This window comes from Symphalangus syndactylus, chromosome 2 (assembly GCF_028878055.3).
Source record: "Symphalangus syndactylus isolate Jambi chromosome 2, NHGRI_mSymSyn1-v2.1_pri, whole genome shotgun sequence".
Classification (NCBI taxonomy): Eukaryota; Metazoa; Chordata; class Mammalia; order Primates; family Hylobatidae; genus Symphalangus; species Symphalangus syndactylus.
The window spans coordinates 74,329,397-74,346,936 of NC_072424.2; the positions used below are offsets into that span (position 1 = coordinate 74,329,397).

Genomic DNA, 17,540 nt, shown 5'->3' on the forward strand with positions numbered 1-17,540 from the left:
AACCAACTGATCTTGGACAGGGTCAACAAAAATAAACAATGGGGAAAGGACACCCTATTCAATAAATGGTGCTGGGAAGAACGAAACTGTATCCCATCTCATCATATACAAAAATCAACTCAAGGTGGAGTAAATATTTAGAATGTAAGACATGAAACTATAAAAATCCTAGAAGAAAACCTAGGAAAAAATCTTCCAGACATTGATTGGCCTAGGCAAAGAATTTATGATAAAAATCCCAAAAGCAAATGTACCAAAACCAAAAATTGACACATAGGACTTAATTAAACTAAAAAGTTTCTGCACAGCAAAATAATTACAACAGAGTAAATAGCCTTCAGAATGGGAGAAAATATTTGCAAATTATGCTTCTGACAAAGGACTAATATCTAGAGTCTACGAAGAACTCAACAAGAAAAAACCCCATTCAAAACTGAGCAAAGGACATGAACAGATACTTCTCAAAAGAAGAAATACAAGCAGCCAACAAACACATGAATAAATGCTCAACATCACTAATCAGAGAAATGCAAACTAAAACCACAATATATCATACACCAGTCAGAATGGCTATTACTGAAAAGTCAAAAAAAGATGTTAGTGTTGATGTGGGGAAAAGGGAATGGTTATACAGTTGTTGAGAATGTAAATTAGTTCAACCTCTATGGAAAACAGTATGGCGATTTCTCAAAGAACTAAAATTAGAACTACTATTTGACCCAGCAATCCCATTGCTGGGTTTCTACCCAAAGGAAATGAAATTATTATATTGAAAAGACACATATACTCTTGTGTTCACTGAGGCACTATTCACGATAGCAAAGTCATAGAACCAGCCTAAGTGTCCACCAATGATTGACTGGGTTAAGAAAATGTGGTATATACCATGTAATACAATGTAGCCATTAAAAACAATGAAATCATGTCCTTTGCAGCAACGTGGATGGAGCTTGAGGCCATTACTCTAAGTGAGCTAACTCAGAAACAAAACAAAATACCGTATGTTCTCACTTATAAATGGGAGCTAAACAATGGGCACACATGGAAAATAATAGAAGAACTCCAAAAGGAGGGAAGTTGTAGGGGGTATGTGGGCAGGGCAAGGGTTAAAAAAATTACCTAATGGAGGGGGTGGAGCCAAGATGGCCAAATAGGAAGAGCTCCGGTCTATAGCTCCCAGCGTGAGCAGCACAGAAGACGAGTGATTTCTGTATTTCCATATGAGGTACCGGGTTCATCTCACCAGGGAGTGCCAAACAGTGGGTGCAGGACAGTTGGTGCAGCGCACTGTGCGTGAACCAAAGCAGGTCGAGGCATTGCCTCACTCGGGAAGCGCAAGGGGTCAGGGAGTTCCCTTTCCTAGTCAAAGAAAGGGGTAACAGACGGCACCTGGAAAATCGGGTCAGTCCTACCCTAATACTGCGATTTTCCAACGGGCTTGGAAAACGGCACACCAGGAGACTGTGTCCCGCACCTGGCTCAGAGGGTCCTATGCCCATGGAATCTTGCTGATTGCTAGCACAGCAGTCTGAGATCAAAGTGAAGGTGGCAGCAAAGCTGGGGGAGGGGTGCCCGCCATTGCCCAGGCTTGCTTAGGTAAACCAAGCAGCCAGGAAGCTTGAACTGGGTGGAGCCCACCACAGCTCAAGGAGGCCTGCCTGCCTCTGTAGGCTCCACTTCTGGGGGCAGGGCACAGACAAACAAAAATTCACAGGAACCTCTGCAGACTTAAATGTCCCTGTCTGACAGCTTTGAAGAGATTAGTGGTTCTCCCAGCACGCAGCTGGAGATCTGAGAACTGACAGACTGCCTCCTAAAGTGGGTCCCTGATCCCCGAGCAGCCTAACTGAGAGGCACCCCCCAGTAGAGACAGACTGACACCTCAATCGGCCAGGTACTCCTCTGAGACAAAACTTCCAGAGGAACTATCAGACAGCTGAATTTGTGGTCTCACGAAAATCCACTGTTCTGCAGCCACCGCTGCTGACACTCAGCCAAACAGGGTCTGGAGTGGACCTCTAGCAAACTCCAACAGACCTGCAGCTGAGGGTCCTGTCTGGTAGAAGGAAAACTAACAAACAGAAAGGGCATCCACAAGAAAAACCCATCTGTACATCACCATCATCAAAGACCAAAAGTAGATAAAACCACAAACGTGGGGAAAAAACAGAGCAGAAAAACTGGAAACTCTAAAAAGCAGAGCACCTCTCCTCCTCCAAAGGATCGCAGTTCCTCACCAGCAATGGAACAAAGCTGGATGGAGAATGACTTTGACGAGTTGAGAGAAGAAAGCTTCAGACAATCAAACTGCTCCGAGCTACAGGAGGAAATTCAAAACAATAGCAAAGAAGTTAAAAACTTTGAAAAAAAATTAGACAAATGGATAACTAGAATAACCAATGGATAGAAGGGCTTAAAGGAGCTGATGGAAATGAAAGCCAAGTTTCGAGAACTACACGACGATTACAGAAGCCTCGGGAGCCGATGCGATCAACTGGAAGAAAGGGTATCAGTGATGGAAGATGAAATGAATGAAATGAAGCGAGAAGGGAAGTTTAAAGAAAAAAGAATAAAAAGAAACGAACAAAGCCTCCAAGAAATTTGGGACTATGTGAAAAGACTAAGTCTACGTCTGATTGGTGTACCTGAAAATGACGGGGAGAATGGAACCAAGTTGGAAAACACTCTGCAAGATATTATCCAGGAGAACTTCCCCAATCTAGCAAGGCAGGCTAACATTCAGATTCAGGAAATACAGAGAACGCCAGAAAGATACTCCTCGAGAAGAGCAACTCCAAGAAATAATTGTCAGATTCACCAAAGTTGAAATGAAGGAAAAAATGTTAAGGGCAGCCAGAGAGAAAGGTCAGGTTACCCACAAAGGGAAGCCCATCAGACTAACAGCGGATCTCTTGGCAGAAACTCTACAAGCCAGAAGACAGTGGGAGCCCATATTCAACATTCTTAAAGAAAAGAATTTTCAACCCAGAATTTCATATCCAGCCAAACTAAGCTACATAAATGAAGGAGAAATAAAATACTTTACAGACAAGCAAATGCGGAATGATTTTGTCACCACCAGGCCTGCCCTAAAAGAGCTCCCGAAGGAAGCACTAAACATGGAAAGGAACAACCGGTGCCAGCCACTGCAAAAACATGCCAAATGGTAAAGACCATCGAGGCTAGAAAGAAACTGCATCAACTAACGAGCAAAATAACCAACTAACATCATAATGACAGGATCAAATTCACACACAACAATATTAACTTTAAATGTAAATGGGCTAAATGCTCCAATTAAAAGACACAGACTGGCAAACTGGATAAGGAGTCAAGACCCATCAGGGTGCTGTATTCAGGAAACCCATCTCACGTGCAGAGACACACATAGACTCAAAATAAAGGGATGGAGGAAGATCTATCAAGCAAATGGAAAACAAAAAAAGGCAGGGGTTGCAATCCTAGTCTCTGATAAAATAGACTTTAAACCAACAAAGATCAAAAGAGACAAAGAAGGCCATTACATAATGGTAAAGGGATCAATTCAACAAGAAGACCTAACTATCCTAAATATATATGCACCCAACACAGGAGCACCCAGATTCATAAAGCAAGTCCTGAGTGACCTACAAAGGGACTTAAACTCCTACACAATAATAATGGGAGATTTTAACACCCCACTGTCGACATTAGACAGATCAATGAGACAGAAAGTTAACAAGGATATCCAGGAATTGAACTCAGCTCTGCACAAAGTGGACCTAATAGACATCTACAGAACTCTCCACCCCAAATCAACAGAATATACATTGTTTTCAGCACCACACCTCACCTATTCCAAAACTGACCACATAGTTGGAAGTAAAGCTCTCCTCAGCAAATGTAAAAGAACAGAAATTATAACAAACTGTCTCTCAGACCACAGTGCAATCAAACTAGAACTCAGGATTAAGAAACTCGCTGAAAACCGCTCAACTACATGGAAACTGAACAACCTGCTCCTGAATGACTACTGGGTACATAATGAAATGAAGGCAGAAATAAAGATGTTCTTTGAAACCAACGAGAACAACGACACAACATACCAGAATCTCTGGGACACATTCAAAGCAGTGTGTAGAGGGAAATTTATAGCACTAAATGCCCACAAGAGAAAGCAGGAGAGATCCAAAATTGACACCCTAACATCACAATTAAAAGAACTAGAAAAACAAGAGCAAACACATTCAAAAGCTAGCAGAAGGCCAGAAATAACTAAAATCAGAGCAGAACTGAAGAAAATAGAGACACAAAAAACCCTTCAAAAAATTAATGAATCCAGGAGCTGGTTTTTTGAAAAGATCAACAAAATTGATAGACCGCTAGCAAGACTAATAAGAAAAGAGAGAAGAATCAAATAGATGCAATAAAAAATGAAAAAGGGGTTATCACCACCGATCCCACAGAAATACAATCTACCATCAGAGAATACTGCAAACACCTCTACGCAAATAAACTAGAAAATCTAGAAGAAATGGATAAATTCCTCAACAAATACACCCTCCCAAGACTAAATCAGGAAGAAGTTGAATCTCTGAATAGACCAATAACAGGTTCTGAAATTGTGGCAATAATCAATAGCTTACCAACCAAAAAGAGTCCAGGACCTGATGGATTCACAGCCGAATTCTACCAGAGGTACAAGGAGGAACTGGTACCATTCCTTCTGAAACTATTCCAATCAATAGAAAAAGAGGGAATCCTCCCTAACACATTTTATGAGGCCAGCATCATCCTGCTACCAAAGCCTGGCAGAGACATAACCAAAAAAGAGAATTTCAGACCAATATCCTTGATGAACATTGATGCAAAAATCCTCAATAAAATAGTGGCAAACCGAAACTAGCATCACATCAAAAAGCTTATACACCATGATCAAGTGGGCTTCATCTCTGGGATGCAAGGCTGGTTCAACATACGCAAATCAATAAATGTAATCCAGCATATAAACAGAACCAAAGACAAAAACCACATGATTATCTCAATAGATGCAGAAAAGGCCTTTGACAAAATTCAATAACCCTTAATGCTAAAAACTCTCAATAAATTAGGTATTGATGGGACATATCTCAAAATAATAAGAGCTATCTATGACAAACCCACAGCCAATATCATACTGAATGGGCAAAAACTGGAAGCATTCCCTTTGAAAACTGGCACAAGACAGGGATGCCCTCTCTCACCACTCCTATTCAACATAGTGCTGGAAGTTCTGGCCAGGGCACTCAAGCAGGAGAAGGAAATAAAGGGTATTCAGTTAGGAAAAGAGGAAGTCAAATTGTCCCTGTTTGCAGATGACATGATTGTATATCTAGAAAACCCCATTGCCTCAGCCCAAAATCTCCTTAAGCTGATTAGCAACTTCAGCAAAGTCTCAGGATACAAAATCAATGCACAAAAATCACAAGCATTCTTGTACACCAATAACAGACAAACAGAGAGCCAAATCATGAGTGAACTCCCATTCACAATTGCTTCAAAGAGAATAAAATACCTAGGAATCCAACTTACAAGGGATGTGAAGGACCTCTTCAAGGAGAACTACAAACCACTGCTCAATGAAATAAAAGAGGGTACAAACAAATGGAAGAACATTCCATGCTCATGGGTTGGAAGAATCAATATCGTGAAAATGGCCATACTGCCCAAGGTAATTTATAGATTCAATGCCATTCCCATCAAGCTACCAATGACTTTCTTCACAGAATTGGAAAAAACTACTTTAAAGTTCATATGGAACCACAAAAGAGCCTGCATCGCCAAGTCAATCCTAAGCCAAAAGAACAAAGCTGGAGGCATCATGCTACCTGACTTCAAACTACAAGGCTACAGTAACCAAAACAGCATGGTACTGGTACCACAACAGAGACATAGATCAATGGAACAGAACAGAGCCCTCAGAAATAATACCACGTATCTACAACTATCTGATCTTTGACAAACCTGAGAAAAACAAGCAATGGGGAAAGGATTCCCTATTTAATAAATGGTGCTGGGAAAACTTATGTAGAAAGCTGAAACTGGATCCCTTCCTTACCCTTATACAAAAATTAATTCAAGATGGATTAAAGACTTACATGTTAGACCTAAAACCATAAAAACCCTAGAAGAAAACCTAGGCAATACCATTCAGGACATAGGCGTGGGCAAGGACTTCATGTCTTAAACACCAAAAGCAATGGCAACAAGAGCCAAAATTGACAAATGGGATCTAATTAAACTAAAGAGCTTCTGCACAGCAAAAGAAACTACCATCAGAGTGAACAGGCAACCTACAGAATGGGAGAAAATTTTTGCAACCTGCTCATCTGACAAAGGGCTAATATCCAGAATCTACAATGATCTCAAACAAATTTACAAGAAAAAAACAAACAACCCCATCAAAAAGTGGGCAAAGGACATGAACAGACACTTCTCAAAAGAAGACATTTCTGCAGCCAAAAAACACATGAAAAAATGCTCATCATCACTCGCCATCAGAGAAATGCAGATTAAAACCACAATGAGATACCATCTCACACCAGTTAGAATGGCCATCATTAAAAAGTCAGGAAACAACAGGTGCTGGAGAGGATGTGGAGAAATAGGAACACTTTTACACTGTTGGTGGGACTGTAAACTAGTTCAACCATTGTGGAAGTCAGTGTGGCGATTCCTCAGGGATCTAGAACTAGAAATACCATTTGACCCAGCCATCCCATTACTGGATATATACCCAAAGGACTATAAATCATGCTGCTATAAAGACACATGCACACGTATGTTTGTTGCGGCACTATTCACAATAGCAAAGACTTGGAACCAACCCAAATGTCCAACAACAACAGACTGGATTAAGAAAATGTGGCACATATACACCATGGAATACTATGCAGCCATAAAAAATGATGAGTTCATGTCCTTTGTAGGGACATGGATGAAACTGGAAACCATCATTCTCAGTAAACTATCGCAAGGGCAAAAAACCAAACACCGCATGTTCTCACTCATAGGTGGGAATTGAACAGTGAGAACTCATGGACACAGGAAGGGGAACATCACACTCCAGGGACTGTTGTGGGGTAGGGGGAGGGGGGAGGGACAGCATTAGGAGATATACCTAATGCTAACTGACGAGTTAATGGGTGCAGCAAACCAACACGGCACATGGATACATATGTAACAAACCTGCACATTGTGCACATGTACCCTAAAACCTAAAGTATAATAATAATAATAAAAAAAAGAAAAATTCCTTGATGTGTTTGTGAATAGTAAGCACTCCCCATTTTAAGTAATTTTTATAAGTTCTGGCATTTGTAGCTTTATGATACTTGAAAAAGATTAAAGAATGTAAAATTTGAACAATTAAAATATTACCTAATAGGTACAATGTTCACTGTTCGGTTAACGGGTACAGTAGTAGCCCAGTCCCTACCAGTATGTCTTGTATTCATGTAACAAACATGCATACGAAGCCCCTGAATATAAAATAAAGTATTTTTTAAAAAGAGGTTTTATTATATATCCTCATTTCAAAATTGTTTTTACTATTTGTTGCTATTTGACATTAACAATTGAGTGATGAATGAATTATTGTCTTACTAAATATATTAATGGAGCCCTATTTGCCATTTGGTTGCATGTTTTTTATTTATTTATTTAATTGCCATTGCTCATGTCTGTTATAGGAAAGAAGAAGCCAGAGATCAGTTTTATGTTCCAGGATGAGATTGAAGATTTTTTAAGAAAACACATACAAGATGCCCCTGAGGAGTTTATTTCGGAACTTGCTGAGTACTTAATAAAGCAAGTATAAAATGTATTTTTTCTGTTTTATGATAGAAATTCAACGGGTTATTCAATAAGATTTTTTCCAAGATCATAGAAAGCCAATGTATTAGATATCTTCATTTCAAACTTGGAATTTAACCTAGCCACGAAAGTCCAGATTTTATTTGCTTACAGTGGCAGTTTAATTCAACAAATATTTGTAAAGTGCTTTGGGCAAAGCAGTATGGGAAATAAAAGGCAGGAGCAAGAAAGTGTCCTCACTCACTGATCTTACAGTCATAGATCTTGGCTGGGGAGAAAAAGACTGGCATTAACCACTGGCTGGTCTCTTCTATAGCATGAGAAATAACATTCAAAAGGAAGAAAAGATAATTTTCTATTTTAATTTGGCAGAAAGTAAACAGTGTTTAAGGAAAATATAGAGTAACAAATTCACTTCAAAAATTTAGGCACTCCTACCTTGTGAATGGCTAAGGGTATTTTTATATAAAAATGAAGAAAATTATGTATAACTTGACCATTAGTAACTAACTAACCTGGTCATCCCTCAAGTTAGTTTCACTGTGTACGCTTCCATAAATACAATCCAGGATAGCAGTGTATCTAACTTTGATTTTAGAAATATAACTTCTGTGGTGATAATTTTTTAATATAAATATTTTTTGTGCATAAATATATTACAGAATTATAGTTTTCACATGTAAAAAAATGAAATAGTTACTACTAATCATTTTGAACTGCTTTATAAAATAATTATTTTAAGTTAGGCATAAAAATGTTTTTTTAAATGTATTTTAGTATTTTAGAAGTTGAGAATTTTAAGTTGTAATTCCTGAAGGTGAAGAACAGATTTATAGTCTACTATTCTCCAAATTAATTTTAAAAAGCAATTTTGAATTATAGGGGTTTTGTTATTCTTGGTGTCTTAATTGCAGTAACTTTGAATACTTTAAAATAGAAAAAATTAATCTATTTCTGTTTTAATTCCTCTTGTTAGTGAACTTTTCTCCAAATTAATTTTATTTGTATAAAAAATAGAGCTCTCTATTCTTAAGCCTTATTTCCATAGAAACAAAATTCCGTATCTACATAAATACTCAGTACATTTTAATAAACTAAATATATTTGTCTTATGCACAGACCTCTTAATAAAACTTATCTCGAGGTGGTACGTTCAGTATTCATGTCTTCAACAACTTCTGCTTCTGGGACGGGCAGAAAACGCACAATCAAGGACTTGCAAGAAGAAGTTTCAAACCTGTACAATAACATCAGGTTATTTGAAAAAGGGATGAAGTTTTTTGCAGGTATACTTAATCTTTGTTAATCTTATTTTTCATTGATTTTCATAATTTAGGGAATAAATTAGTTTTAATAAAGCTCCTTTATTTTCCAGATGACACACAGGCTGCTCTTACCAAACACTTGCTGAAGTCAGTGTGTACTGATATCACTAACCTCATTTTCAACTTCTTAGCTTCGGATTTAATGATGGCGGTAGATGATCCTGCAGCCATTACAAGTGAAGTATGTTAATGATCTCCCTACCACTATTGATGTGTTCTGTTTTGCATCTATACGCATTTTATTTTATCTTACTTGGAGTAAAGAGGAAAATAAAATACAGTAAAAGATGTTTGAGGAAAAAAATCTAAAAGATTTTTTATTCAACTTTAGTACAGTATATATACAGTTGCTAGCAGGATTGGTAGTATAACTAGTCTGTTAAAAGTAATGATGCTTAATTACTTCAGAATAAACAGTTTTTTCCTAATTATTATGTCACATTCCCTCTTCCTAATGACTGGCAAATCCCATAACATTCTGACCCGTTTCCATAACTTTGAAGTTAATTTCCTTTAAGGACATCTCATTTCAATATTTAGACTTATTCCAGTTAATTTTTTAAAACTCTAATCTCAAACTAAATTCAAAAGCTCATCTCTTCCCTTGTTGCGATGTAATGTAGAGAATGGCTCCCAGTTGCCTAGAGGAAGAAAGGTGCAATCTATCCCAAGATGACAACCCCTCCTTCTCCTCCTCTTTCTTCTCTATCCTCCTCCCACCTCCTCTACCTCCTCTTCCTCTTCCTCCTCCTCTTTCCTGTTATTCCTCCTTCTTCCTCACCTCTCTAGGTCCACCTCAAGTTGGAAATTTAGGAAAAATGAGGGAGGAAAAAGTGTCTTGATGTGTCTGACTACATGTCACTGCTTTGATCAAGGTCAAACCAGTCTAATGTTTGTGGTCTTTGGTGATGTAGTTAGTCATTGCCTCATAGGCGATATAAGTTGTTTCCTTGGAGTGTTGTTTAGTTTCATGTGACTTCTCACAGTAAGGACCAACCCTCAAACAGAGGAAGTTATATTTCTTCCTCCTGCCTCAGCAAGGTGCTGGCCCCCTTCCCTTCTGCTTGAGAAGCAAATCCCCAATTGTCTGGACAGTTTCATGTCTCCTGCCCTTATACCAACCTCTGTTGTGGAAAATACAGGAGATCTTGTTCCATGCTCTTTAAGGGCCACAGAAGGATTGGTGTGGGATTGGGGCAGGGAGGCTAGACAGGAGCAACTAGCCCCTAATCTTCCCAGACATTATACACTTCAGGGCCTGGTGTCAAGCCATTCTAGCAAGTCTGCTCCAAAATTTTATGCCAGAAGAAACTAAAAGACTCTGATCAAGAATACCATAAAACTTCAGTGGACACTTAAATGTAGAGAGGTGCTGCAAAGATTCCTCATGCCATAGAGCATAACAAGCATCCAACCATGAACAAGAGCTCAGTCTCCCATCTTATAGGCATCCTTGATCTTTATGAGTGGGGCCCTTCACAGCTGGCACTGGGTAGAGAAAAACACTCTCTTCCTACTCAAATGGAAGAATTAGCCTCTTAACCCAAATATTCTGTTTCTCACAAGGTCAGTGACTCTCTAGTCTTTCTCTTACATTGATGGAGCAGGTGGGAGGAGCAGGGCTGTATCTAGCCTGTTTGGCTGATTGGCTATTGACTCTAATAACGTTTTTGTCTCTAATTTGAGATCTAAAATTCAAGAATATGATAAATTCCACTCAGCAACTTGTTACAGTATTTTTTTCACTTTATCTTATATCCATTGCATGTCAAAAGCACAGCACTGAGTGAATTTTTATTTACCCCTACAGATAAGAAAAAAAATTTTAAGCAAATTATCAGAGGAAACCAAAGTAGCTCTTACAAAACTCCATAACTCTCTGAATGAAAAGGTAAGTTTTATTCTATTTACATGTCAGGGCTAGCAGTTTGTTACAAAGATCTTTGAGTAGATTTTTTATCAGAGTAATTGTAAATCCAATCTAAAACTAGTATTTTGCACTTAGCTGCCTCTTTGAAATGTGAAGAGAAGACCAAGCTGCTGGCATTTTACCATTTTTAGGTCTATATCACAATTTCTAATTTATTGAGAAAGTCACCCTTTTAAAAATTGTATTTTGGGATGTAAAATTACAAAACAGTTGTTAAATGGCTATACTTCTTAGGCAGTTATATATGGTATTCAATGCCTTTTCAGAGCATAGAAGACTTTATTTCTTGTCTGGATTCTGCAGCAGAAGCTTGTGATATTATGGTGAAAAGGGGAGACAAAAAAAGGGAAAGGTAACATTAAATTAATCTATATTTGGTAATGTTCCTAAATGTGGGACCTTTCATGTCTGAAATTTGAATTTGACTGCCCGACTCTTACATAGAGAATATGTATCTTATGTGTCTAATATATCTAAATGGCTGTAGACCTTCAAGAATATTCAAAGTCTTAAAATAGTTAGATATCTCTCTCTGACCCTCTGGATCAAGTAGCAGAGTTTCTTTATCCTATAGTTCATCAAGCCCAGGAACTTTTTATTAGCTTGGGGACTTTCCTTACAGGAAACCTCATCTAAACCAGTGAAAATTTGTTTGACCTCCAGCAACTCAAAACAAAAAACATACTTTGAGTATTCCCACTCTATAGCTTTTTCTTTAATTTTGTAGCATACTAATCTATCCATGCCATTTAGGTTTTATGTGTGTATATCCCATATTGAAAAGTTAACTTAAAATATTTATGGAATTAGATAAACTAGAGAAGCTAAAAATTAACAGAAAAGGATGAATTGAAATTGATGAGAACTTCTTAAATTATGATAATGAATTTGTGTGCTTTTTTTTTTAGACAGATACTGTTCCAACATCGACAAGCACTGGCTGAACAGCTGAAGGTCACAGAAGACCCTGCTCTTATTCTGCACCTCACATCAGTCCTCTTGTTTCAGTTTTCAACCCACAGCATGCTCCATGCACCTGGAAGATGTGTCCCACAGATCATTGCTTTTCTTAATAGTAAAATTCCAGAGGTATTACATTTTCAATACACTTGAAACTTTCAAAGTTTTAGATTCTGAATATTTTGAGTGGATTGAGATGAATTACTATCAGCACTCAGGTATAAAATATATTAACATCAAAGCCCATTTCCAATAATGTGAACAGTGGATTAGGAGATTGATTTTTTAAAATTCCGCATAGCTCTTTCAAGAATGTTCTGAATTTGGAAATTAAGCTTTCAGAAAAGATACAATAATGTCAAATCTCCCATTTCAGCTTCTTTAGGTTTAACTTATCCATCAAGGACCCATTCAAAAGTCTTGTCCTATCCCTTTTAGCTAAAAAACCCCTCAGCTAAAAGGGAACTTCCCTATCCCTTTGACTGTATCTTTGGTGATAGAACCAGGCAAAGTCAACTTATGGTAAAGTGATGTGCATTCATGTTTTGTCTCTTCTAAACTGTACACTCCTTGAGAGCAGAAACTGCTAGATTAGACTTGCTACTTACATGGCCAGTTTTTTGTAAAGATGAGGACCTTCAATGTGTATTAGTTGAAGAAATTCTACTTTGTCTGTTCCACAAAAAGTTAAATTGTGTTGATTAACTTTTCTTTCCCTTTTCACAGGATCAGCATGCTCTTTTGGTGAAGTATCAAGGTTTGGTTGTAAAGCAGCTAGTCAGTCAAAATAAGAAGACTGGGCAGGGAGATTATCCCTCGAATAATGAATTAGGCAAAGAACAAGAAGATGTTGCCAATACTACTCGTAAAGAGCTTCAAGAACTTTCTTCATCCATTAAAGACCTTGTTCTCAAATCTAGGAAATCATCTGTGACAGAAGAGTAATGATCTTAATTTACATTTGTCGTATAGTAAGCATTTTCCCCCAAGGTTGAAGGTGAGTGGTCACAAAAAAGTAGTCACTATACAACTCCCCTCTCCCCGCAAAAACCACCGCATACACACACAATTCAGTTAAAACAGTAGTGTTGTGTTAAATGTAAATCTTAAAAAGATGTGAATTTTTATAAATTGGGTTCTTCATGGAAGTTTTTTTTCACCTTATTTTCACACAAATACTAATGAAATTTTTCACATAAACATTATTTTCACATAGTTTTAAAAATTACATATTTCAGGTTCATTCTCTTTCCAAATGTTGAATGAAAAACAAATTTTCTGATCCATTTATCCTTGGAGAAGGATTCATTTGTTGCGAGTGCCAGTATACTTAAATGTATACTTTATATACATTTAAGCAGAAATGTAAAATGTGCTTTTTTTTTTTTTAAAGAAACACTTCTGTGTCAGAAATGAAAATAAATCATGTATTTTATTTTTAAATAGAAAACACTTCAAAACTAAAATACAGAAATTTACAAAAAAAAATTGTTACTAAGCCCTTGCTCTTATTTTTGGCAGAATAAACATTGATTTTGGTTGGGGCTACAAAGATGCCTTTACAGGTGCACAAGAACGCTGGAGTGGCCCATGCATTGCTGTGTTCTATTCTAAAACAAGCTACTAACAAGAGAGAGAACACATGCAATTTATTACCAGTAAGCATAAGTCATATTTAACATTGGAATAACTAAGCATTTTATACAAAGATTTTTCTTTGACCCAGTTTGCATTTGTACATTTTATTTTTTTAGTTCAATAGCTGCTCTGTCACATAATACTTTGTAAATACTAGTGTGAAAAACAGATAGGATGCCTTTTCCAGTGTTAGGAGCATCTGTAAGTGCATTTAAATCATTAGAAGCTTTTTTCCAAAACTAGAAACCCTTATTAAAAAATAGGTATTTTTGTCTTCTAAAGATTATTAGTTAAAAGTAACTAAAAGAGTTCCTTAATCATTTCAACCAAATGAATTTCAAGCAACAACTTACTGTTTATCAAAAAGGGATTTAATTATTTTGAATATAATTATAAATTAAATTTCAAATATTTAAAAATACTATTTTATATAATTCCTTATGACATTTTAAACTTTATATTTTAAAATATTTGAATACGAAAAGATCAGTCTACCTCTACTCCATTCTAGACAAAGTATTAATCCTTAGTGAAAGTAATTAATTAAATTGCTGACTTGGCATTGTTATTAAAGTTGATAGGAATGCAACATTAAATTTAAAAATGTTTTCCCATGGGTAATTTTCTATTATATATTTTCATATGGGCAAAGGGAAAAAATGATAAATCCTCTGTAATCACAAACCCCAGTTTCATTTTGTTTATTCAGCTTCTAAAATATTGAACACCCAGACTTTTAATTCAACCTTTAAGAACCTTATCATTTATATTTCAGTAGATATCAAAGTAATCCATGTTTGTGTCAAACTATCATAGAAAATAAATACAAGAGACAGTGAAGCAAGTAAAAAGAAAAGCATTGTTTTAATGTGTTTGCATTAATTTTTTTCATTTGTCAAAATGCTTCTTTTGTTGCCACAGTAAAGAACAGTTTTTATTGTTTTGTAAGTAAAATTACATAGCTGATTTTGTATGTAAAGATTAATTTCCTTAATAAAAATTATTATGTGTTTACCGTGATCTTAATGGGCAGGGTTAAGAAAGTTATTTAAAATAAAGTTGCCTATTCTACTAAATTTTATAGTACTTTGAAGCTTCTATTAATTAACGCAAAGATTAATTGGTGCATATATTTTATGTATATATATATTTTGAATTCTTATTTTGAACATTATTAAAGGATTTTTATTTTTCTTACACAAAAATAGTTCCATAGCTCTCAGTGTCTTTCATTCCTTGAGAGTTTGCCATTCTCGAACCATTTTATCTTAGTAAATTATTTCTCAATTAACTAACTAGATTTCAGCAAATGGGTAGCTGTATTCTTGCATATGCTAATTCCTGCTATTGCAGTTGGGGTAGAAATACTGGAAAATGTGCTCAGGTATTCATGTTCATGTGTTCCAGCTCTAGACTTACATGCTTTTCAGGAGTCAAAGGAAACTCTTGGCCATCAGAAAGATCCGATGAAGAGTGGCATATAGTATCAAAATCACAGTGTATTTTGTGAAAAGACCTTAATGCTAAATTAGGACAATAAATGTAATAGTTGCTTAACCTGAATGTAGAGCCATCTTGAACTTATTAGAGAATATGCTTTAGTTAGACCAAAAAGCACCATGGATAAGGTGAGGGTGCAATGGTGATCTGAAGCTGGAATCAGATTGAAAAGGAACAGTTCATTCCTTCCTCAGAAATGCCACTAGAACCAGAGTGTATTAGTCCGTTTTCACGATGCTAAGAAAGACATACCTGAGACTGGGCAATTTACAAAAGAAAGAGGTTTCTTGGACTTAAATTTCCACGTGGTTGGAGAGGCCTCACAATCATGGCAGAAGGTGAAAGGCAGTGTCTCACATGATGCCAGACAAGGGAAGAGGAGCTTGTGCAGGGAAACTCCCCCTTTTAAATTCATCAGATCTCATGAGACTCATTGACTATCACGAGAACAGAGCAGGGAAGACCTGCCCCCATAATTCAATCACCTCCCACCCTGTTCTTCCCATGACACGGAATTGTGGGAGTCAGAATTCAAGATGAGATTTGAGTGGGGACACAGCCAAAACATATCGTTTCATCCCTGGCTCCTCCCAAATCTCATGTCCTCACATTTCAAAACCAATCAATCATGCCTTCCTGACAGTCCCCCAAAATCTTAATTCATTTTAGCATTAACTCAAAAGTCCACACACCAATGTCTCATTTGAGACAAGGTAAGTCCCTTCCTCGCATGAAGCTATAAAATCAAAAGCAAGTTAGTTACTTCCTAAATACAATGGGGGTACAGGCATTGGGTAAATACAGCCATTCCAAATGGGAGAAATTGGCCAAAACAAAGGGGCTACAATCCCTATGTCAAAGTCCAGCAGACAGTCAAATTTTAATGCTCCCTTTGACTCCATGTTTTGCATCTGAGTCACACTGATGCTAGAGTTGAGTTCCCATGGTCTTGGGCAGCTCCGCCTCTGTGACTTTGCAGGGTACAGTCTCCCTCCTGGCTGCCTTCATGGGCTGGCATTGAGTGCGGCATTTCCAGGCACATGGTGCAAGCTGTCAATGGATCTACCATTCTGGGGTCTGGAGGACAGAGGCCCTTTTCTCAGAGCTCCTCTAGGCAGTGCCCCAGTAAGGACTCTGTATGGGGGCTCCCATCCCACATTTCCCTTCTGCACTGCCCTAGCAGAGGTTCTCCATGAGGACCCCGCCCCTGCAGCAAATGTCTGCAGGGGCATCCAGACATTTCCATACATCTTCTGAAATACAGGCGGAGGTTTCCAAACCTCAATTCTTGACTTCTGTGCACTCGCAGACTCAACACCACGTGGAAGCTGTCAAGGCTTGGGCTTGCACCCTCTGAAGCCATGGTTGGAGTGGTTGCGATGCAGGGCACCAAGTCCCTAGGCTGCACACAGCACGTGGACCTGGCCCACGAAACCATTTTCTCCTAGACCTCTGGGCCTGTAATGGGAGAGGCTGCCGTGAAGATCTCTGATAATGCCATGGAGACATTTTCCCCATTGTCTTGGTGATTTAACATTTGTTTCCCTGTTGCTTACGCAAATTTCTGCAGCTGGCTTGAATTTCTCCTCAAAAAATGGGCTTTTCTTTTCTATCACATTGTCACGCTGCAAATTTTCCAAACCTTTATGCTCTGCTTCCCTTATAAAACTGAATGTCTTTAATAGCACCCAAGTCACCTCTTGAATGCTTTGCTGCTTAGAAATTTCTTCCACCAGATACCCTAAATCATCTCTCTCAAGTTCAAAGTTTCACAGATCTCTAGGGAAAGGGAGAAATGCCACCAGTTTCTTTGCTAAAACATAACGAGAGTCACCTTTGCTCCAGTTCCCAACAAGTTCCTCATCTCCATTTGAGATCACCTAAACCTGGACTTTATTGTCCATATTGCTGTCAGCATTTTGGGCAAAGCTATTCAAGTCTCTAGGAAGTTTCAAACTTTCCCACATTTTCCTGTCTTCTGAGCCCTCCAAACTGTTCCAACCTCTGCCTGCTACCCGGTTCCAAAGTCACTTCCACATTTTCAGGCATTTTTTCAGCTGTGCCCAACTCTACTGGTACTAATTTACTGTATTAGTCCATTTTCATGCTGCTGATAAAGACATACCCAAGACTGGGCAATTTACAAAAGGAAGAGGTTTATTGGACTTGCAGTTTCACATGGTTCAGGAGGCCTCACAATCATGGCAGAAGGTGAAAGGCGCATCTCACATGGCAGCAGACGAGAATTTGTGCAGGGAAAACCCTTTTTAAAACCATCAGATCTTGTGAGACTCATTCACTATCATGAGCATAGCACAGAAAAGACCTGCCCCCATATTTCAATCACCTCCCAC

General features: G+C 37.8%; 1 protein-coding gene across 1 annotated transcript in view; it reads left to right on the forward strand.

Moving 5' to 3' along the window:
• The window catches only part of UFL1 (UFM1 specific ligase 1), a 42,544-nt gene extending 27,782 nt beyond the window's left edge, over nucleotides 1-14,762 (forward strand). Inside the window, exons 13-19 of the mRNA XM_055259185.2 lie at nucleotides 7,710-7,827; nucleotides 8,953-9,119; nucleotides 9,209-9,339; nucleotides 10,969-11,049; nucleotides 11,355-11,440; nucleotides 11,997-12,177; nucleotides 12,775-14,762. Coding sequence (XP_055115160.1) covers nucleotides 7,710-7,827; nucleotides 8,953-9,119; nucleotides 9,209-9,339; nucleotides 10,969-11,049; nucleotides 11,355-11,440; nucleotides 11,997-12,177; nucleotides 12,775-12,993 — 983 coding nt within the window. The 3' untranslated portion in view covers nucleotides 12,994-14,762. The remainder of the gene's footprint in view (nucleotides 1-7,709; nucleotides 7,828-8,952; nucleotides 9,120-9,208; nucleotides 9,340-10,968; nucleotides 11,050-11,354; nucleotides 11,441-11,996; nucleotides 12,178-12,774) is intronic.
• Nucleotides 14,763-17,540: the final 2,778 nt, after the last annotated feature.